Raw genomic sequence first — 23,356 nt, 5'->3', positions numbered from 1 at the left:
AGTCCCTGTCTTCATTTCTGGTTATAAATTTCTATCATTCTTATTTATTGTTATGAAATTAGCATATCAAACTATTTGTGAAAATTATATACAATGAAGGTAATATTATACACGATGGAATACAAAATTTTGTTTAAAATGTATCATCATGTCATGTTAGATTGTATGAATTTGTATCGAAAAGATAACATTTTTTTTTTTTATTTGAAAGAATTTTAGAATCGATTCTCATTGAATATTAGAAGTAAATTATTTTGTTGTGCTATAACTTGAATAATAAATGTTTATCGTATGTTTGATTCCGGTTGAATCTAATGCTTAATTCTAGAAAAGATAACATGTATGTAGATTAATTATCTTTCAAAACGTACACTGTGAATATCGGTGCAAAATTTTTCATGATTTTCCATGAATTAATATATTTTGAAATCTATCGGAATTATTTAGATATTTCTGCTTCTTTCGTATTTCTGTAGATGTATTGAGCGGATGTCCTGAATTAGAATGTTCTAAAACAGTGTCTTTTTGTGATTTTTTTAGAAGGGAAAGAGAGAAATGAAGTTATTGAATTTTGGCATATGGTTTTATATATATTTAACGAATACAAAAAATTTGTTTTAAAGTAAACTAAAATAATTATAACAGATTTCTAAGCCTATTTCGTGGACTGCAGTTTTCTATTGGCGTGAAAGATCCAGCTCGTAATTCTTGACTGAAACGAAAAACCAAAAAAGGATTAAGTTAGTATACATTTCTCTTCTCGATGAACTAAAAAAGTTCGGCAAAGAGTTTATTGAAATAATTGTTATATGGAGGAGAAAATGAGAAAAATGGGGATTAGCGAATAACTAACCCGAAGGATTAAACAGTTATACGCAGAAACAAAGAATGTGGTGAGAATCAAGGGCCACAACACAAAAAAATGTTGGGCAGTGAGGGGAGTCAGACAAGGATGCCCGTTGAGCCCGACGTTATTCAACATCTACGCGGCTGGACTGGAAGAAGAACTATGGCGGGGACAAGCCGGGGGCATAGTGGTAGGAGAAGGAAAGGTATGGTCACTGATATATACAGACGATATTGTGCTGATGGCGGATAGAGAAGAGGAGCTAAAAGAAATGTTAAGGAGATTAAAGAAATTTTTAAAGGAAACCGAATTGGAACTGAGCACGGAAAAGGACAAGATAGTAGTTTTCGAAAAAAGAAGGAACAAATGGAGACAAAGAAAATGAAAATGGGGAGAGTAAGAATTAGAAGAAGTGGACGAGATAAGATACCTAGGGTACATACTACAGAAAAACGACAGTGATGAGGAGCACATACAAGACAGGAAAAAGAGAGCAACAATAGCAGTGAAGAAAACATGGAACGTGGAAGAAAGGATATTCAAATAGGACTACAAGAGGAGAATGAAGATGTTTGGAGCACTGGTAGAAAGCGTGGTGCTGTTTGGAGCAGAGGTATGGGGCAGAAATTTAGAAGAAAAATTGGATAGAATACAAAGAAGATATGAAAAATGGATCTTAGATCTAGATATGTCAACGCCAAATTATATATTGATAGAAGAATGCAAGCCAATGGAAATCAAAGAAAAAGCATTAAAAAGAGTAGCAAGGTATGAAGAGAAAGCCCTGGAATCAAAAAAGAAACTAGTAAAGGAGTGCACAAAGGAAAGAAAGGGAAAGTGGGGAAATGGCCAAGAAGGGAAAAGAGCAAGAAAGAGAAAGAAGGGACTAGAAGAGATGAGAAATGGAGCGACACAGATGGAAGCAAAAGAAGAGCAAGAAAGGATGACAGCAGATTCGGTCTGATTAGTGCTTGGTAGCACAAGATTTCTACTTTGCTGTTGAGAGACGAGAACGAGTGCACTCAACGCGGTTTGAACGTTTGCTGAAATAAATGGTTTTATTATTTGCTTTTGTTGAAGCGATGCTCACTTCTAGGAAAACTCTACATCTTCTTTAGTGTTTAGTTTTCTTAGTCCTCAAAGCCATTGAGTATTGTTTAGCTCTAAATAAATTTGAAGGGCCTTCCAGTCTCATAGCCTTTTTAAGAATATGCCATGCACACAGATAGTGCAACCAGATATATATAGACGGGCCACCAATAGTAAGTAATAGTAAGTTTGAAGAAGAACTATATAATACTATATATAATAGTAAGTAATAGTAAGTATATAGACTAGTATTATAGTTAGACACATGGCTTCGAAGCTCTGTTGTAATGCAACGCTGCCAAAGTGTGGATCTGGATTAGTATACCCTGTACTTACACTTATATTTATATTTATACTTACACTCAAATATATTTCTGTTACACATTCATCACACGTTCCTCGAACAGATAACTTCAACAAAGATGGTTGCAAAATTCTTCAGCCTTCTTTCCATTGCTTCTGGCTCATGTGTTGTCTGTTTTTCTGATTACTGGGATTAGTTTTATTAGCTTCTTTATTTTGTTCATGGCTTTCCATAGAACATAGTTGGCATTCTCGTACGCACAGAGTGAATCTATGAATTTTGAGAATTCGTTATTATTATGATCTTTTATTTTACTTTCTATTTCCTTTAGAAGTTTGTTTAGATGTTTTTTTGCTTTCACGTATTCTATGTTTTTGCCATTTTGCTTTCCCTTTCCTTTTTTCTCTGATTTTGTCAAGAATGTCTTGTGGAATTATTTTTGTTTGCCTGTTATTTGGTTCATAAGTAGTAGTTGCCCATGCTGCTTCTATAATTTCAATGTACTGCCTGTTTGCAGTAGTGCATATACTGCTGACATCTGAAAGTAATTGCCATTAGTTTGTATTGTAACGGTGGTTGCTTGAGAATGTTCCTAATGGATTTGGCTATGTTGGTGTTAGGGGTAACAATTAGTTAGTTACTTGTGCATAACTTTGGCTATCAAAGGTGTTGGTATTTCCATGATTAGTGTTCTATACGTATTGTATTGTTTGGTGTTGGATTTGATTACATAATATCTAGTTGCTGTATGTTCTGCTTCGAAGCGAGTAGTAGGAGGATGTGAGGAAAAAGCAACGCCATGTTAATGATCATAGAGATCAATTTTTGTCTTAAATATATGATTATTATGATTATATTATTCTTATTTTGTATCTAGCTAATGTCTAAGAAATGTTATATAAAATAAATATTTTTTCATTATTAGAATCCTTTGTAAAGTCTATAATTAGATTATAATTTAGCTTCCTCGATCAAAAATTTAATAACATTGAAAATTTTTAATCATGGGTAATATTTTAAATATGGCACTGTTTATATATTATAGGTAGATTAATAGTTACACAATTTTTTAATGAATTAAGAAAAAACTAAAAACAAACTTACTTTCCAATATATGCGTCAAATATAAAAGCACTAAAAATATGTGTACATATTTAATTTGAAAATTATAGTCTTGTTAAACTTTTTTGTTAGTAATAATAATGCATGTTTAATGATAGTTCATAATTAATATTCATTTAAACAATGTTTTCTGTACTAAATGTAGTATTGTAGATGTATCTGCTTGAAATAAATGGTGAGAAATTATAATAAATACATAATATAGTATTAGCTATTGAATAAGCTTACTGCTTTAGTTTATATTCTTTACCTTTAGTGCTTTCACTGAAGAATGGCGCCAAACACAAAATCCTAGCTACCTGATCGCAGTGTTCAATGATGGCTGATTTGTAAAGTACATCTTGCGACATTAAGAACCTCATCTCCTTTACAGCAGTTAACAGACCTGTGTGTACAATTGTGACCTAGGGACAGTGTGGCATATTAGTGAAATTAAAAGCTTAAAGTCATGTTTAATATAATGACATGAAGGTATAAATTAGTGTCTAATTTTATTAATGAAAACTTAAATACATTTTTTATGCTTATTATATATTTTTTTAAAATACTGTATGATTGGAATAATGTAATGCAAATACCTTGTTAAACATAATATATTAAAAAATTGGATTTATATTCAATTACATTCTATTTTCCACCAAGAGTTACGCAGTTAATTCACAATTACTCTCTTCGTTTAAGATCGTTTGGAAGATAATACATTTTCTTATCACTCTGACTTGTTTCTGTATTCCTTGGCTGAGTAATCAGGCATTTGAAATAATGTTCCAAAATTAAATGCTAATTCTGTATGTTCTCTATGACTTCAAAAATTTGTAATAAACACAAAGTATAAATCACCTTAAAGTAAAAACAGATAACATCATATAGATTTAATTACTCAGATGTGTGTAGTTCAAAATTTGATGTTAATTTAAAATTGTAATATAATTTATTGTTAAACTTTGCAAAAATGTTGTATTTTCTTTTGAGGTTATTTTTAGCAATCTTATGAAAATGTTATTCAACTATTATTTATATCTATTAGTAATAACGACTCTTAATAATATCTTACTTTTCCTTATTATTCTTTATTTCCGTCGTTATATAGACTCTAATACACGGTAAATATTATCACACTTTGTTTACAGACAACTTTGTAAATGCATACTTTATACATTTATATCTATACCAATCTATACATAACTGCTGCAGGAAGCTCTTTTATAAATGGCTCTTTCATAAATTTTTATAAATGCAAATGAATTTAAGAGGATTTTAACTGAACGCCAGCACATACAGTTTATTTTACATGTATCTACATAAATATGTTTTATATTTATATTATAAATATTTATATTTGTGCATTGTGTTTAATTATGAAACTTTTGTTTCGTATAATTAATAAATCTACGCGAAAGAATGCGTTCATAACACGATGAAATATATCATATTTCGAACGTGTTTCTCGAGATATAAAAAATTAACTGTTTAAATAACTCGTTAGGATTAAATTTCAATTAACTACTTCATAAACGATCTGAAAATTATTTTTTCAGAAAATAATTTATTAGCCAAATAAATGGAAAAATGTAGAAAATGTAAAAATTATTTAAAAGTTGAGATCGTGCGCGGTTATCATTAATTTGCATTTTGGGGACATTTTGTATATATTATTTTGACCAATTGAAGAAGAAAATAAAGTGCAACATTCCATATATTATCAGATTTATCTGATAATATATGGAAAATATTTCCAGGAAGGAAAATATTTCCATAAGGAAAAGTTATACAAAAGTATGCTCTTGACTATATATTTCAAAATCATTAAAATCTGTCAGACATTCTTTGATAATAATTACCGAATTAATATGGAGAACAATTTATGTAACAAAACATTTACTGACACGTTGAATGAAATATTTAATAAATATTATGTAGGACTTTTTTATTTATTTAGAATGGATTAAACAGGAAACGATGGTTATTTAACGTGAACTAAATACAGTAATGTGTTATAACTAAGACAACTAAATAGTCAATTTACAACTCTCGTCATGAAGCTTATACTTCCTTCAAATTCAAAAATGCATTTCAACAATAAAATTATGTTTACTAATTACAGTGTTTTTACGATATAATAAAACAAATGCACTTTGTATTTAATTTATTTATTAAACGAATCTTTATACAAGTAAATGCTATACGATAACACACGATAAAATGACAATAAGACAAACATGTATATATATATATATGTATATGCTATACAAAATTATGCTAGTGTTGTGCTGCTCGAGTTAGCAAATTTAATTTTAATGTATTATATAAAGGTATGTAACTCACATATAATGGTCACGAACACTCATTGAGCACTTGGATTGAATATATATGTTTTTAAAAATATTTCTATACCTCTTACGACTAGGTCGCATCGCACAAATTGCATCAATAAAATCAGGTACATGAATTTACAGTTATAATAATATAAAACATGTATATTGTCTGTTTACTAAACTAATATATACAATATTGTTAACTAGCGATTTGAACTGTATAGAGTTTCTAACACATTGAGCAGATTGCGGTTACAATCTAAAGAGTGATCATATACATTTCTAATTAACTTCAACAAAGAAAAAAGAAATTATAGCTATATAAATGAAATACAGATATGCAACAATTTATCTTCCATATTTTACCTCTTATAATTCTTGAAGAATATTTATATCCTATCCAAATTTTGTAAATTATTTTCTAAATTTAATCAGGACTCAAAGGTTTAAAAACGATATACTACAGAGAGTATTACATAATTATAGCGGATCAATATATTTTCATTAAAAACAGAATTTGTGTGTATTTCACCCTAACAAGGTTATGTTTATGAATAGGAAAATTCGGATATGGACGGTTTTACAGAAGTGGGAATTTCTTGCGGTCCTTAATATTTTAATACTTTTAAAAATGTTAAATTGTATTATATTTGCACGTCATAGAAGGATAATAATTATAATTTCATAAGCAAATTATGAAGAACTGTCAATTTAATCCAATTATATCCAAAAATTACCCTTTTATACGTGAAATTCTCAATTTCCTGTTAAATAATATGATAAAATTGTAAAAGAAGTAGTAAGAGGCCTGATCAGAGTGTAATATAATATTTATATTATATTCATGCTTAAAGAATGCTTTGCACTGTTTCGGTAAAGTTATAATTCAATCCTAAGCGGCACAAAATAAAGTGTACAATTTATTTATCTTAATTTACAATAAATAACGCAAGATCGATCCTTAGATTGCTTATGTAAGGAATAAATGTTCATTATTTTTAAAAATGCAATAATTATTTTTAAGTTTAACTGGGAATTCTCAAGATTAATAGTTAGTTTGCTTATCATTAATAAATATCGATTGGGTGAAACTATAGAACCGTTACGTCTTTTCCGATCTCGATGATTTTTGAATATATTGTCAAGTGTATGATTGCAAACAACTTTCTTCTTTAAATATCTAAGAAATCTATCTATATCGTTACAATAAATTCTGTTTATAAAATACATATCATATAATTTATATAATAACTCGTTGAAATTTAGCTTTTATTTTTTGTTGTTAGTATGGTAAGAAAATATAGTTCGAACGCTCGTAGCGGTTGCCTGGGTTACGTCATCCTTGGTTGTAAGGAAAGATAACAAAGCTACTCAAGGGTATCGCGGACTTCGATGTCTTTCGCAGCTGCGACGCCAAGGGTGTCACGTAAAATTCGTAATAAAAAAAGGAAGAGCTGAGCAATAGCTTAACCTGATTGTCCTTTTATATTTTTAGTCACAAAAGTGGTGAAGTACAATATTGTAATGAAGTAGCGAAGTTACAAAGTATTAAAATATTTGTTCAAATCGCGGCCAAGACTAGTCTCATGGTCGACACAGAATTCTCGCAACATGTCCCAATTCGCCACATTTAAAACATTTTGCTTGCCGCTTAGCAAATGGTACACGTTCGGTGTTAGAAAACGATGAAACGCATTTGTTGACTGGATTATAATTACGTGTTGTAGCTAATGGTCGGCTGCTTGTCTGCATCAGTCTGTTACTAAACTGTTGGTTATACGTTACTGTTGGAAGAGTACCTGTCCTCCATTCCTGTTCTTCTTCTCGTAGGTATCTTTCAATGTCTACTGCTTTCTTTTCTGTTTCGTTCAATGAATCTAGTTTGCTCGCTGACAGTATACGTCCTATGTCGTTTTTAAGTCCTTTTAAATAAATTCGACTTACTTTCCTCATGGTGGCTTCAATCATTATTCGTCTTGTAATTAGTTGCGGATTTTCACTGGTTATTGCATATATAAGTTTATTCAATATGCAGCGGAACCGGATACTGAAATTTTGAACAGATTCGTAGCGTCCCTGTTTTAAATCGCGTAATTGTTCTTCGTATTCGTCAGATGTTGCTTCAAGTACTATGTTGGATCTCAAAGTATCGTATAAGTTTATATAATTTTCAATAGGTACGTTTCGAATACTTTGCGCGGCTCTACCAACTATTTTATCGATTTTTATAGCTTTCAATAATAGTTCTTTTTCGGAGCAACACATTTGGATAGAATGTACTTCTTTTATGAAATCTTCCACTCCAATGTCATCCTCACCGTTTAATATTGGAATGTATCTTATTGCATCTTTCGCTAATAACATAGTCTGGCGTTGTTCGTTGTTATCTTTGGCTTTGTCATCGTTATTGCTTTTAGGATCAAATATCGTTTTGGGTGCGCTCGCTGCAGGTACACAATGATACTTTTTTTTCGATTTCGCGGTTTTCTTTGTGCTGTTCATGACAAATTTAGAATCTTTCTTCTTAATTGTTTCCTGATTTGCAATGGCTAGCTTTAATTCGGCAATTTTTCTTTTTAGCAGTTCGATTTCATTATCGCGGCGTTTATTCTCTTCTCTTGTTTGTTGTGTTAGTATTTGGATCTGTTCCTGAATTTCACTGTGCTTCTGTATCGCTTGTAGTACTTGCTCCAGATTAATGCCGCTGTCTCTAAATGATACTTCAGACATTTTTTTTTCTCGAAAATTGTTACTTAGTCTGGCAAAAGAATCAAGCTTTACCTTGATATCCGTAGAAATGGAACTTCCGTAGAATGTCCGTTATCAAGCTGTAGGCTTCAGATTGTGAGTTTGATGACGATCCGTAGGCCAAGTCGAGTCCTTTTCAAGTAGGTAAGATGTCTTATTTTTCTAACGAGAACTTCTCACTATTGCTTAACTTGATATTCAACTTAACTTTTATATTTTGATATGCTTTTACTCGGAAAAATTATTAATTGCAATATTACAATAAAGTAGCGAAGTTACAAAGTATTAAAATAGTTCGAACCACGGCCAACACTGTACCCAAGACTAGTCTCGTAGTTAAATGCTCGTAGTTTTTATATGGGCGGAGTTTGTAGGAGTTGAGGGGCAAGGAGAGGATTCCGAACGCCCTACGCGATAGGGAAAGTTTGGTTTGGGCTATGTGTCCAAAGGCCAGGTTAGAATTTAACGGTTCATTGTCAGATAACGTGGAATGGCGTGGATTTTGGTATAGTCGCTGTCACATGGGCAGTCGGTTATTCTTTGTACAATCGTCAACGTGGACGAGCGTCAAAGCAAAACCACGCAAATTCGGCATTTCCGATAATATAGAAGATTGCTTTGAATTCGTTCGATTAATTCCTAACAGTATCTATGAACAGTAAACCTAAGGTCCCATACACAATTGCACACGCTAGATTGTAAGAAATATTTGTTATATACGTATGTAGCGGCACATGAGTTATAGGACGATTCGAATTGAGAGTGACTCGTGTTATTGTTTTACCTCGGAGTATTAACGCCGTTTCGATGTACGAGATTTAAAAGTAAACAAACTCCGGATAAAACAATATCGCTGCTACGTGCAACCGTCAACCGGAATCGAATTCAAATTTTTGCTCTAACAAGTACAAATAGACGAGCTCTAGAACACTTATTAACCAGTATCATTATAGCGAGTAGCATTGAGCAAACGACAATTACAGCGTTAATATTAATATATTATTAATATATTAATTAATTAATATATTAATTAATATTAATTAATATATTAATATTAACTCTGTATTCTGTATTTTTTTTTATTTACTATAGACTATTTACAATCAATTTTCATTGAGAATTATAAATAAATTCTTTTGGCGTGGTACTGTAACTTGGATTATAATAATTTATAGTATGTTTGATTCTAGTTGAATGTATTCTGTACTTAGAGCGATTTTTAATACATCTGACTATAGCAAGTATTCACTCGTCGCGTCATTAAATAAATCAACACGTTTGGCATCCGCCTCAGCTCATTTGAAAGCCATTTGTGTAAATTGAAACCGCCGACCTTGCACAAATCGCTTGTTATTGTTTTAGCAGGGCTGACTCCTTAGAGCAGTCAGTAGAAAAAATGTCGTCTATGTATATTTATTTCTCTAGAATTGCTGCTCTTAGAGGAAACATATTGTTGTCGTCTGCAGTTAATTCTTTTATTACTTTATCGACTAAAAATGAACTACTAATAATTCTGTATGTAATTATACATGTATATGATATATAGCATAAAAATCTTGTACGCAGCTTATGAATTCGAATTAGCTCTAAGGCGTGAAATCTTCTAGAAATCAGCAGGAATTAACGACGATCGTGTATAAGAATTTATAAAAATGTATAAGAAATATAAACGCAAACTTCTATGTACGTTTGAAGAACCTTCGAAGCAAGCAAAGATTTATTACAAGAATTATTACGATATTGAGCTTTCTGCGAATTATCTTCTTACGCAGAATAAGAGGTAGAAATGTAAAATTTACTAGCATTCTCGAGTTTTCAGTCTTAAGCTTTGTATTCAAGAAATTATCCGTTCCTTGAGAGTTTACGGAACGAATTTTCTGACTACCAGGAAAATCGGCCCAAATGTTTGGTTGGACGTTTGGCAGCTGCCAACATAAATAAGGGACCAGACGTGGCCTCTACAAATTCAGAAACTTTTCCAGAAATCAAAAGAGCTCTCTAGATAAATGTAGTAAAAATTTTTTTACCATCGGTATTCTCGTTATCCAGGATCCATTATGAGTTTCGATGAAGTTTTTCCAATGCTTATCCAGATTCTCAATTTGTACTGTTATAGCATCTTTTATAGCATTTAGCCAATCGCGCGCGCCATAGCGTGTTATACATTTCCAACGCGCTCGGATAAGCTAACCTATACGCTTTCCACCGCGCATTTTTCCAAGTATCGATGACTAATATTTATTACATAAAAATCAAACAAGTCTAAAAATTATTTAAGTGGTTAATTATGTTTTGCGGTAATGATTTCATTTAATGATTTCACACGTTGTTTATACAAAACATCAAATTAAAAGTATACAAAAATATAGGTAGAATTAAAAACATCAAAGATGACTAAAGATAAATAACGCAACTTGAGAAATTAAAAATTCATAATGAATTTTAATAATTTTTTACAGTGTGGTATCGCTCGATTATAACTTTATTTAGTCATAATTGATAATGTAAATTTTTAATTAATTTTAACACCGCTAAATTGGTGTATTTTATTATATACTGTACTTTATAAAAGCAGAAAAAGTGGTGCAATTAATTGGGAACAATTCCGGCTAAAGAATAACTGATAATAACAATAACAACAACACAAAGAAAACGCATTGCTAAAGTCAAAAAGGGAAATTTCCCTATTCGGTCACGCAGCGATGTTCTTCACAAAGGGAGACCTCCCCCTCGGTTGGTCCTGGTGTCACACCATTTCAACTAATTCTTCCTTTTTAAAAAAGAAGAAGAAAGAGAGAGGAAGATCTCCCTTTTTTGAGAGAAAAGAGCAGATGTGCGTTAGGGGCGACCAGAGGATTGGACGAGAGATGACCCTTTCAAACGAGAACTCCTCCCTTCGGAGGACGGTACAATAAGAGGTTCAGACGATCCGGGCTCAAATTACTTCATAATTTGCTACTCAGGGCTAACTCAGATAAGAGGAAATGCTTCACTAACTCAATCCTAACCTACCTTTTCCAGTTGCGTATCCAGACCAATTTTCATTACAAACATAGGTATACATTCACTTTTGTGTATAAAATAACTGTATGTGTGAAGTACAAATTAGATAATAAAAAAAGCAGATTATGTCGATCTCTGGCCACTATAGTACTACGTACAGGGTTGGAGATTCCATCTATAAAAGGTTTGTATGCAAGAGGTTTTGGTATACTATAGTACATACGTACTAAGAGGAGCGGTGTGTGAGATATAGAGGAATATGTGCATATTGACATTGTAGAGTTTGATATTTAAATATTCTGTAGTTAATAAAGTTAGGTACAATATCTAGTACACAATTAAACCTCACATGTCTACGATCCTACACATTTAACTTGGAGTTGAAAATGTAAAAATCTAATAATTTGTGCATTATAATCGTATGAAGGAACAATTGAAAGATTTAAATAAACATTTTTGAATTTGTGACAAATTTATGAATTCTATATTTTTAACATGTACTTGTCAAAGCAAAATGGACTGGAATAAAATTCGAATATTTTTTTTATAATTTTATAGATTAGACATATTTATACATCTATAATCTAAATCTATCTAATATCTATATAAATATATATATTAATATATAGATAATAAATAATAAATAAATATATATATTAATATATAGATAATAAATAATAAATAAATATACATATTAATATATTAATAAATAGGTAGATATTATTACATAGGATAGATACAGATATGTAGCGGCACGTGAGTCAGAGGACACTTCAAATCACGTTGTTGTTTTGCCTCGGAGTATCAAGACCGTTAGGTTACGAGTAATGTAAGAACAAATGGACTCCGGTCAAAACAATGTCGCCGCTACAAGCAACCGTCGAATGAAGACGAATTCGAATTTTCCGATTTTCCCCCGACCAGTATAAATACACGGAAGCGATCGCGAGCAATAGCACATATCGAGTATCTAACAGTATCTAGAGTATCTCCGAGTATCTTACGAGCGTCTATCGAGTTACGCGACGAGCATTTACAAGTATTTATTCCGCGATTTTATTTTGCGATTTATACTTCGTACTAACGACTCACGTTTACTGCTGTATATTAATTTATTGTTTTAGATATATTCGACGGTTACAACAACGAGTAATCTCGTCATTAATCTTTACGTACCAACGTCCTCTTCACATAAACATCTACAGATATAACACTATGGCGGATCTTTCCAACGGCTTCGCGATACAAAGCGCTATACCTTGAAAGCGTAAGCCCGACATGCCCAATGTACAATCGATATCCCTACGGTTCTTTTGCCGAATTTTCGGAAGAACGCATATGCGGCAACCGTAGCGGACATCTAATAAACGCGTACGTAGTGGGGATATCGATGGGCAACAAAGAAAGAGTCCGTTTGGTTTCGAACCAAAGATTCATTTTGTCTCGAGCTGCGGAGTGCGAAAGGTTAAGCGTCATAGCAAACAAATACAATTAGAGATACGTGATTATTGACCTTCATAGTTAATCGTTAATCGTTAATTGTCGGCCGTAAATCGTTGACTGTTAATTGTTAATAGTTTAATAAACTTTATTGTTGAACATCAAGAGTATTTCTTGTGTGCACCTTTACCAACACAATAGAACGTTAATATATTAGAATACTAAGAATTGGGATTGTAACATAAGATAATCTGTTGTTTCTGTGAAGAATTTACATTGGAAAATATAAACATAAAAAATAAATTATGTCCAATCGCTAAAAGTTATGAATAGTGCTAAATATTTCAGTCGTATCCGAATCACGTTATTATCACTAGGTTTACGGAACCTGTCAATTTGACGGATTTCGAACTTCGAAATGAAATATCTCAAAAACCATAGCACCAATTTTAACCATTTTGCATCGTAAATTAATCATTTCATCTGAAGAATTTATACACAAAATTATTTTTTTCTAGGCTTTCTAATTTTTTAAATCTGTATGTAGTATACTTATCTCTACGGGACCCGTCAAATTAACAGGTAAACGTAAATGTGCTCGATAAATATGATTACCCTGTGCCGTTAATGTTATTGTTATTTTTTTAGTGATAATTTAAAAAAAAGACTTTATTTATTAACCCTTTGAGTGCTGTGGGCGCATATATGTGTCTGGCGAAAGCTATCGGTGTGGACTAAGGACACATATATGCGTTTTCTGTAAGTGACCGGTATGGACTAAGGACGCATATATGGGTTTTTCAATTTTTCCGAACACCTACGCAGAAGTAATACTATTACGTTTGTGTGAAATAAATATAAATGCATTCCTTACGGCAGTAAACAAATGCCAATAGTGGCTCGTTATTGTTGAAGCGGTCACCACTTGTAAGAAAACTCTACATCTGGTTTTTTTAGTTTCCTCAAGCACTGAATTTTTCACACACAACTAAATTATTAACTTGTGTTATATTTACTAAATTTAGTTTTCTAGTTTATTGTTTTCTAGTTTATTACCCAAATTCTAGTTAACTGTAAATTTCAATGTTTATAATAAATTATTAAAAATAACTAAAAAATAACGCCCTTGAATCATTTAATCTCGTGCAAAAGAATTATTATAACTTATTACGATTTGCGCTTTGAATAGTCAATCAACAGAGTTCGGTCTAACGAAAAAGTATTCCGTCCACAGCGATCGTCAGCTCTAAACGCGCGCCGTCTGTACGAACGGCATAGGCCGCGAGTATTCAGCACTCAAAGGGTTAATAATTTATTTAAACGTGAAGCCTAATATTGTTCCTTTCAGACTTAATTTGAATAAATCGATTTTTTAAAGAAAAATGCGTATTTCCGTTTACCCGTCAATTTGACGGATGCTCGTAGAGATAGGTATATACGAAACGCCCGTAAACCTAGTGTTATGTATGAGATGTACAGAAATTAAATATGAATTATGTAATAGTTTCGCGTCATCGACAATCTATAGAGAAATGTTGTATAAATGGCTTCTTCATAATGATGATTAATCCTATAAGACGTTCGTTGAAACTATTAGGAAAAGAATATTATTTGATAATTATTTGTGATTAACATTTATAAAATTATATCAATTATAGCATTTTCCGAAAAGAATTTATATCTATAATGAGAAATTAAATATATAAGATTGAGGAATTTTAAATTGATCCTTAAAAATATGATTGATATCATATATTTTTCAAAGTGATATTATGACATAAACCTTGACATATACATTTTCAAAACGTTTGATTTCTGGTAAGTATATTTTTTCAATTATTTCCCCTCTTTTAGGTTAAAGTTAACCTTAACTGAAATCGTGTTGCAGACAAAATGTATGGCAGTCGTACAAATGAAATCCAATACACATAACTAGTTAAGAATGTTGAATTCGTTATTTTTAAATTAATTTCGCCCCAAATGTTGAAATTTCGATAAAATGAACAAGAACAGAGAAATGTTTCAACTATATACAAACTAATGAAATATGTAGTTTATCTTATCTTGCAGTAAATGTTTTCTGGCACGCGATTCTTTCACTTTTGTAACAGACAACATTTTATACACAGAAATATGTTCTTTTAAGAATCACTATGGCTAGCAGGGATAGAGACCGTGGACGGAAATACTTAAGTGGGGCTGAAAAACTGAAGAGGCAGCCAGATGATTATATTAAACGGCCAACAAACAACATTTTGAAGTGTGTAATTGGAACTACTAGTCATTCAACACAGCTAGACCAAGGCGAAGAACATATGGCAGTGAATCAGATCCCTTTGGAAGATGAAAACCAAGAGTTGAATACATCTGTGCAGGAACATGAAGAAGACACCAACGAAACTGAATTGGATAAAAATGGAAACAATAGAAAAATTGTGAAACTCATTAAGAAAAAGATATTGAAAATATGGAAATTGAAGCACAACAAGAAGAAAACAGAAATTTCGACACTGAAGATCCTAGCACGTGACCAATTGACAGGACACAACAAACAGTAAATTTAATAGCTCAACATGGTCCTGTACAAGTTACTCAATTTAACCCGTTGGCCTATAACCACGAGTCTCGCTCGTGGTAAAGAATTTGTGCCATAAACGAAAGCCACGAATCTGACTCGTGGTAATTTACAAATTGCTAAGTGATTCATTATCCACTTTGAAATAATAAATTGTTTTTGTTAACTGATCAACTCATCATGATTATGCCCTAGACGTCTTAAAAATTCTATTTGTCCTCAAACATTGTTTATTATTTCGCAATTCCTTTTATAGCTCCTAAATATACATGTCATAAGAACTATACATTTTGCGCCAATTTGGGCACACGGCTGAACAGTGAATGGCACGGCGCGCGACCTGTCCTGTTTTTACGACCAGGCTTTCAGGATATAAATTAAAATATCGTACATAAGCACAGCGCAACAGCGGCTTAAATTTAAGTTACAATAATAATTAAAAAAAAAAAAAGAAAAAAAAGAAAAGAAAACCCCACGGCGCGCGACCGAACTTCTTACTCACTATGGCTCGCGCGATCGACAGCTAGCTTTTTTTTTTTAATCTTTGTTTATTAATTCCAGGTTTTTTACATATTTTTTTTTACATGACTTTTTTCAGAATAAACGCTGAATTCTAATTATAAGGTGGTACAGGCAAAAGTACCGATACGCGACGGTACGACGTAGCCATGCACTATTACATTTTTTTTTTTTTAAGGTTATTATTGTAACTTAAATTTAAGCCGCTGTTGCGCTGTGCTTATGTACGATATTTTAATTTATGTCCTGAAAGCCTGGACGCAAAAACAGGACAGTTCGCTAGCCTATTAGGGAGGGGATGGGAGAGGATGGACTGGGAGGGGAGGGGAGGGGTGTTATCGGCAGCTAGCGCGTAGGTCAAGTTAGGTTAACTTCCCTAAGAACGAAAATAACAGGAGTTTTTCTGCAACATATTTTATAAGAATACTGACAAATGGACAAAAGACAACACGAAGATGGCTAATTTAATCTAAATCTAGAGATAAGGTTCACTGTTTCGCTTGGAAATTATTCTCCACAACTGATATTTCAATGGACGGATTTTGCGATTGGTCTCATTTATCATCGCGTTTAAAAGATGTTTTACGCTTTTGCCACGATTATATTCTATTCCTACAGAAATTCATAAATCCACAGTTTGATTATTGCATTCTTTTCTTCATATTTATCATCGTCCCACCCTCCCCTAATTTTATCATCTTCCTCTTTGTTTTTAAACTTTGCCATTATTTCTCTCCGTCATCCATGTTTATTATCCTTTCCCTCTTCCTCATTGTTATCACTTTTGCCTAGTCTGTACCTTCACCATTCTATCTACATTTTTTTTTTCATCTCTGAATATCTATTTTGTCATTAGGAGAATAGTCATGATAGGGACAAATAAAATGCAGTATCAATATAAACAGAACAATTTTTGAAAATTATCGATGAGAATCTACAATTTTAATATTTCCATAAGTGTTGAGGTGTAGGTGTTGTTCGTGGTAATTGTAGCTGCTGGATGTAGATGTCGCTGCTGGGATACTTGCTGTATTTTCTTCTCATTTTTAGATGCATGGAAGAAAAATCGGATTACGAGCGCCGGGATTTGAACTCGTGTGTCCCGAACATTCGTAACCTAAGGCGCTAACCACTGTGCTTTTTTTTTATAACGTTTATTGACCAGTAGATGAGTATTTGTATGTTGTTCACAATAAACAATGGACTTCGGTTATGGGATGATTTAGGCAAAAGTACCGATATGTGACGGTACGACATGGCCATACACTGTTTTGTGTGTCGGAATTACATTTTTTAGTGTTATAAATATATAACTTAGATTTAAATCGCTGTAGAGCGGTGCTTATATACGATATTGTTTTTCTCCTCCTATCTCGACCCTGAAAACTTGGTCACAAAAACAGGACAGTGGCTAACCACTGTGCTACCGTTGGCCGGTGTTAGTGTCAAGTGACGGTATTTGTTGTCGAGTGCCGCCACAGTGTATTCGGTATAGTAACCGGAAACTAATCGTTTTAATACTTTCAATCTGTAGAACTCAATTGTTCATATTCAACGGATGATTAACTATTTTTCTTTTTATTATTTCATTTGTACTTTACAATTTGTTCAGCTGGACATTCGGTAAATTTTTCTAGCTTAATTGCTAAATAACATTTGGATGGTTACCCCCAGCGGAATACCATCTTCGAGTTTGACTATTTTATTTCTTTAGTGAGGTCAGTACGGGGGTGTTTTCGTTTTAGTCTTCTTTCTATGAGAGTTTTGCTTGCTTCAGCAGCAAAGTATACGAGATCTGTGAAGATTAGTACTGTAGTATCGCGGAAATATTAGGTATACAATTTCTTTGATACTAATTATTATTTGTAATTTATTTTACAATAAACTAGTTATACAGATATTAATGAGACAGAAAACGATGGTTGTTTAATATGGAACTAATAGTAACAATCTTACTCTAACTTGGCTACTCACGCAACTCCGCAACGCTAACAACTCTACTCTCAACAACGCAACTCGACAACGCTAACTCTACTCTTCGACTCCTCGATTAATTCTGACCTCTCGACCCACTCTCACTTCTCGATTAACCGCTCCTTGGATTCAAATCGTTCCCCTCCATTAGCGCCATTTTTCCCTTTTTCTAATCCCATCCTGTTAACGCTTCGCAAGAACTAGGTGACTTTGGTCACATAGGCTTTTTCTATGTAAACTAATAACCGAAGGACAGGCGACCTTGTTTTGCTTAGTTTCTAACCAGGTTTTTTCCTCACGATACTATATTATATATATAGTTAATTATAATTATAAAATATAATGTATAATAATGTATAATACATCAAGAGGCTAATTAGAATACTTCCTATGATAGACATTGCCACATTAAGAGTCAAATACTTTCTAATTAGCAGCAACCCCGGCGGGACGGCCAGCTACGCGCGTTAAAGCCCAGAACTCATGGCGACGCGTGGCGTGGCGAGTTCGTATCCTCGGCATCAAAGCTTCAAATTTCACAAAACACATGAATTAGCCGTATTGTTTAGAAATAAGTATGCAACAGGCAACTGGTGGGCCCCGCCGTTGTCGTATGTTGTAGGTGTATCTTCTGGGAGTGCACCTTAGTAAGTTTGATGGGTGCTTGAATTTGTTAAGCACTCAGGGGCCCGAGGACAACTCGCGCACTGGTTACCCGTCCCGCCCGTGGAGGTTTTAGCCGGTAAGAATCCGGCACTACCTTCTGCCGCCCACACAAGGTGGTAAGGTGTCTATGAAGATTTCCTCCACGAAAAAAAAAAAAAAAAAATTTTTTGTAGCATGAAAGGAGAGACGTTTAACGCTTCCCTAGACAAGGATGAAACACATATATAAATGGATTCTACCAAATGTCCAAATTGGACAAATTGAGAATGAAAAGAATTAAATAAAAAAATAAAAAAAATAAAAAAAAAAACAGTTATAAATGGTAAGGCACTGTCGCCTTTCGCCGGCACTTACCAGATTTTTTTTGGAGGGACCGCGGAGAGCTTCCGCTATCCTTCCGAATGACGGAGGTGCTAATAACTTTTTCTTACTGGCGTATAATCTTTATCAATCTTTGCTTGTGGCAAATGATCTTTACTGCTATATCATTTTCAGCATTGGATTTCGAACAATATATTAGGTGCGAATCTAGATGTTTGATGCATTGACATCATGTAAACAAAAACGAAATAGATCAAGAAATTTGATATACAACATAGAATTACTGAGTAAATTTACGCTGTTAATTATCATATTGCAGACTTGAACAATATAATCATAGGCAAAATTAAGATACATAGTTAGAAAGTGGTGCCACTACTGACATTCTGAACTTGATAACCTTTTCCACGTAACCATTTGCAATGTTATGAATGCCGTATTCAGTCATTTTTATTCTGTATTACGCAGTGAGACATTTGTTTCGGATAAGCTATTTAGGATTGTATCTGAAGCTGTAAGTACAGCATATCCAAATTGTTTTATTGGAAATAAATGTGACATCAAAAAAATATGTGTGGAGGATTAGTCGAGGATAGATAGTACGAAATAACGAGAGCGAATAATTACTGTCGCAGTCTGTCAAATATATTTCGAATAAATAAGTAATTAAATAGATTATATTACGCTGTGGCGCTTTTGATGTTTCAAATACCTACGAAATATTAACTTCTACCAAAGAATATGTAAGCAATAACGCGATATATAACGAAGCATTATTAGTATAATAATTATCTTATTGATATTAACTCTGTAGCGGCACATGAGTCATTGAAAAGTCGGCAGGGACTCGTGTTGTTGTGCCTTGGAGTGCCAACGTTGTTTTGCTTTGCTATGTCTATACTATCGGTCGATACAAATAGACGAACGTCCTCTCTAGAACGATCATTATAGCAAATCATTATAACGAGTCATACAGTGGAATAGATTTTTCACGGTAAAATATTTTGGAGATGCTACTAACTTTTTTAATTACATATATTTTTTCTCTCTATATTTCTCTATTATTATTATCTATATTTATTTTACTATAATTTTAGTTGGTAATTGAGTTAATTTAATAAATTTAGTTGGTAATTTTATATTCGATATCATGACAATAATTTAAGAAGTATTGCTATTTGGTCTTAAGTATCGAATGAAATAAATTTCTTAATTATTACTTCCACATAATTAACGATTACTACTGCAGAACATTTTAACTGTGCACTATGTTCGTAATTTTAAACTTTTTGTATTTTGCCTTTAGCATTTCTATAATATTTACAAATCAAACATCCCATTACTGTAATAAAATTATTGACATAATAATAAATAAACATACTAACAACGACAGTACCTTTAGTTATGCCGTAGTTAGTTCAATCCGACCCGATCAGCGAGATATCCATAACAAATTTCAATGTTACTCACCTGAAACAACAAATACTATAATTATATTATTAATGTGACATATTGGAATGGGGGGACTTACGAATTTTTACATATGAATTAAAATGAATTAAATTTATTATAAAAAGAAGAAAGTGGAAAATGTATAAGTCCCTTTACTACAGTAATTAAAAGAATGTTCACAAGAAACCAAGAAACGATTTGAAAAGAAAAGATATAGCAAATTTTTCAAAAACAATATCTAATCCTTTTTCCAAGCACAAGGGAAAAATCAATAAAGATAAACATATTAATTTATACTATAAAAACAGTGCACACATAGACACAGTAAATAGAATACAATAAAACTTTAAATAAATAGAATTAACAACTTTTCTATTTTGTTTATCGCATTTTGTATATTAGCGATTAATTATTGTAGTATCGCGGAAATATTAGGTATACAATTTCTTTGATACTATTTATTTTATTTTAAATTAGTTATACAAATATTAATGAGACAGAAAACGATGGTTGTTTAATATGGAACAAATATGGAATATGGAAACAATCTTATTCTAACTTGGCTACTCACGCAACTCCGCAACGCTAACAACTCTACTCTCAACAACGCAACTCGACAACGCTAACTCTAACAACTCTACTCTTCGAGTCCTCGATTAATTCTGACCTCTCGACCCACTCTCACTTCTCGATTAACCGCTCCTTGGATTCGAGTCGTTCCCCTCCATTAGCGCTATTTTTCCTTTTCTCTAATTCCATCCTGTTAACGCTTCGCAAGAACTAGGTGATTTTGGTCACACACGCTTTTTCTATGTAAGTTAATAACCGAAGGACAGGCGACCTTATTTTGCTTAGTTTCTAACCAGGTTTTTTCCTCGCGATACTGCAGTACATTATCAGGTTAAGCTCAAAACTCAAATAACACACGATGGCAATAATTGTGTTAAAATGTTCATATCCATGTATTTCGTTAAATAACTAGAGCATTATATCGCAAATTTCGTAAAAGCACAAAGCACATAGTATAAGTGTACATAGTATAAGAGTTCAAGTATAATTCTGTTTACAGTATTCTCTCTCTCTCCCTCTCATTTCATGGTCTATATAATACATGTATTTTTTTATCCAGGGAAAGTACCTATATTCAATTTGTACTGAAATTGCAGCAATTATATTTTCTTAATTATATTATAAAATAATTCTTTAAATTGAGGGAATACATTTTTTATATTTTCTATCAATATCATCTAACCATAATATTAGTAGATTAAAAATCATGTAGTATTGGAATTCATATTAACAACTTGTTTTCTAGCTATAAAGGTAAATATCCAATACATTAACATGCTTAAAACATTGGATAGTAAAATTTTAAGTAATAAATTAAAAAACAAATCAATGAAGAAAGTGAAAAAAGTAATGCTACCACTGCATATATTTTCAAAGCTAGACAACAAGGATTGGCACGCTTCATTTGAAGCTGACAGTTGAAACAGCGATCATCTTGTAAGCTTAAAATCGTGTCTCCCATATTTTCAACTTTAATGGTCTGCAGATAGCTAAGTAACATTCCAAGGAGATAGCAACTAGTGTCTAAACATTGATGATAGATAATGACACAACTGGAATGAAAAATAAATAGTTTTTATGGATTGGTGGTACAGATTCTAAGTGAAATTCTAAGTGGTAAATAGAAATCAATTTTATTTATAACATTAAAGATATAATGTCACAAAGGAGGATTACATAAATCTTCAAATAATTACATCTATTATTCATATTAATAGATTGTGAATATTTATGCCAATTTATATTTTTGCAAACATGATTGAAGATTACAGTGGAAAATTATTATAAATTACATTTCCACTTTTTATGGAAAAATAATTTTGTAATTCTATTACGCTTCTGACCACTCACAAAGTTCCTTCCTTATCTGGTTTTAGATTTAAATACAAGTTTTTCTCAGCCCTTTGAATATTTCAGAGATACTAAATGTTAGTATTAGGTTTAGAATATTATACAATATCACACTGTTTATATAATAATATATATAGACTGGTTTCTCCAAAATTATAGATTTGGACCTAATTATTTCCCTTTTGACTATTTCATATTAAAATACATATATCCTTTTAATCACTAAGTAACATTAAAATCATAAAAGCAGTAGAAATGGATTCATCATTTTTTCCCTATGGTCTTCAACTGAAAGAGAAGAACCTAGGCAGAAATTTATTTTGGAAATTTATTTCAAAAGGATAATATAGAGACAAAGGATAATAGATAGCAGAATATTAAGAATCTCATTTTATAATGCTATATAATTAACAAACTATAGATATTTGTACAATTTTATATTCTTATACACAAAACTGAAGAAACGAGTTTCAAATGAGGATTTATTTCATCTATTATATATTGTAACAATTATAAAACTGAACTTGTGCTTCCAATTGAGTTATGTATAACCTATTGATACGGCTGTAAGTTACGGCTGTAAATCATCAATTAAAAAAACATCTTACGTTGTATATTTTATATATTTTTGCATATATTACATATATGCATCCAATGTTTTTTGTATATAGCCAAATAAACATGATAAAATTGAATACCGTACATAGTATTCGATAGGTTCCTCAAAGAAACTCCTTTCTTCTGTAACGTAGTATTCCTTTGTTACTAAACACAGTTACAGGATTAAGCGCAATTTACAATTTGTGCTTTATGTTGAGAATTATGAATCTTAGTCCCCGAAATAAATGTATAGGAACACTCACAGTACACGTACAAATGATATTAAAATAGTTTTATATTTTTTTAATATGTGATTTACAAGATATTCGCAGATACACATTGCACGCGTCTCAGCATTCTTTTTGTCTCGCCATCTTTTTCACCACCATGCGTACAGAACAGTTGCATCCTTCTGCTTTACGAGACGCTACACATGCACAACTGCCACACGCATTCATGCT

The 23,356-nt window shown here is 32.2% G+C and overlaps 3 protein-coding genes, 2 long non-coding RNA genes and 1 pseudogene across 11 annotated transcripts; 3 read left to right on the top strand and 3 right to left on the bottom strand.

The window, feature by feature from the left end:
- Positions 1-569: 569 nt before the first annotated feature.
- On the bottom strand, positions 570-4,647 carry LOC100649039. Of its 6 annotated transcripts, none has more exons than XR_007227292.1 (6): positions 4,417-4,647; positions 3,941-4,202; positions 3,613-3,766; positions 3,345-3,521; positions 2,297-2,778; positions 570-712 (listed from the first exon to the last, which is right to left on the bottom strand). XR_007227292.1 is itself a non-coding variant. In XM_048414021.1 (4 exons), exons 2-4 carry the CDS (start codon positions 3,950-3,952, stop codon positions 2,552-2,554), a joined length of 393 nt encoding a protein of 130 aa, XP_048269978.1. In that variant the 5' UTR covers positions 3,953-4,202; positions 4,417-4,611; the 3' UTR covers positions 2,454-2,551. The 6 variants fall into 6 exon arrangements, 1 of the variants encoding a protein (XP_048269978.1); XR_007227291.1 differs by lacking the exon at positions 3,345-3,521 and adding an exon at positions 1,938-2,231 and having other exon boundaries at positions 4,417-4,645; XR_007227294.1 differs by lacking the exon at positions 3,345-3,521 and having other exon boundaries at positions 3,941-4,100; positions 4,417-4,626.
- Positions 4,648-5,505: 858 nt separating this feature from the next.
- Positions 5,506-9,317, bottom strand: LOC125386851. Its single transcript, XM_048414020.1, has 2 exons — positions 8,459-9,317; positions 5,506-8,387 (listed from the first exon to the last, which is right to left on the bottom strand). The coding sequence occupies exon 2, from the start codon at positions 8,177-8,179 to the stop codon at positions 7,262-7,264; it is 918 nt and encodes a 305-aa protein (XP_048269977.1). The 5' UTR covers positions 8,180-8,387; positions 8,459-9,317; the 3' UTR covers positions 5,506-7,261.
- A 2,966-nt stretch (positions 9,318-12,283) lies between these two features.
- LOC125386916 lies at positions 12,284-13,033 on the top strand. Its single transcript, XR_007227505.1, has 2 exons — positions 12,284-12,467; positions 12,553-13,033. It is a non-coding gene; the product is annotated as an uncharacterized LOC125386916 (long non-coding RNA).
- A 1,259-nt stretch (positions 13,034-14,292) lies between these two features.
- On the top strand, positions 14,293-15,798 carry LOC110120272. Of its 2 annotated transcripts, none has more exons than XM_048414128.1 (2): positions 14,293-14,686; positions 15,015-15,798. In XM_048414128.1, the coding sequence occupies exon 2, from the start codon at positions 15,022-15,024 to the stop codon at positions 15,424-15,426; it is 405 nt and encodes a 134-aa protein (XP_048270085.1). In that variant the 5' UTR covers positions 14,293-14,686; positions 15,015-15,021; the 3' UTR covers positions 15,427-15,798. The 2 variants fall into 2 exon arrangements, with proteins under 2 accessions (XP_048270085.1, XP_020723962.1); XM_020868303.2 differs by having other exon boundaries at positions 14,757-15,797.
- A 2,971-nt stretch (positions 15,799-18,769) lies between these two features.
- LOC125386926 lies at positions 18,770-18,968 on the top strand (annotated as a pseudogene).
- A 575-nt stretch (positions 18,969-19,543) lies between these two features.
- On the bottom strand, positions 19,544-20,993 carry LOC125386878. Its single transcript, XR_007227410.1, has 2 exons — positions 20,947-20,993; positions 19,544-20,393 (listed from the first exon to the last, which is right to left on the bottom strand). It is a non-coding gene; the product is annotated as an uncharacterized LOC125386878 (long non-coding RNA).
- Between the last annotated feature and the right edge of the window lie 2,363 nt (positions 20,994-23,356).

Source organism: Bombus terrestris, chromosome 18 (genome assembly GCF_910591885.1).
Source record: "Bombus terrestris chromosome 18, iyBomTerr1.2, whole genome shotgun sequence".
In the NCBI taxonomy this organism is placed as follows: domain Eukaryota; kingdom Metazoa; phylum Arthropoda; class Insecta; order Hymenoptera; family Apidae; genus Bombus; species Bombus terrestris.
Note: the sequence above shows the minus strand (reverse complement) of the source record. Positions and strands in the feature narration are given on the sequence as shown.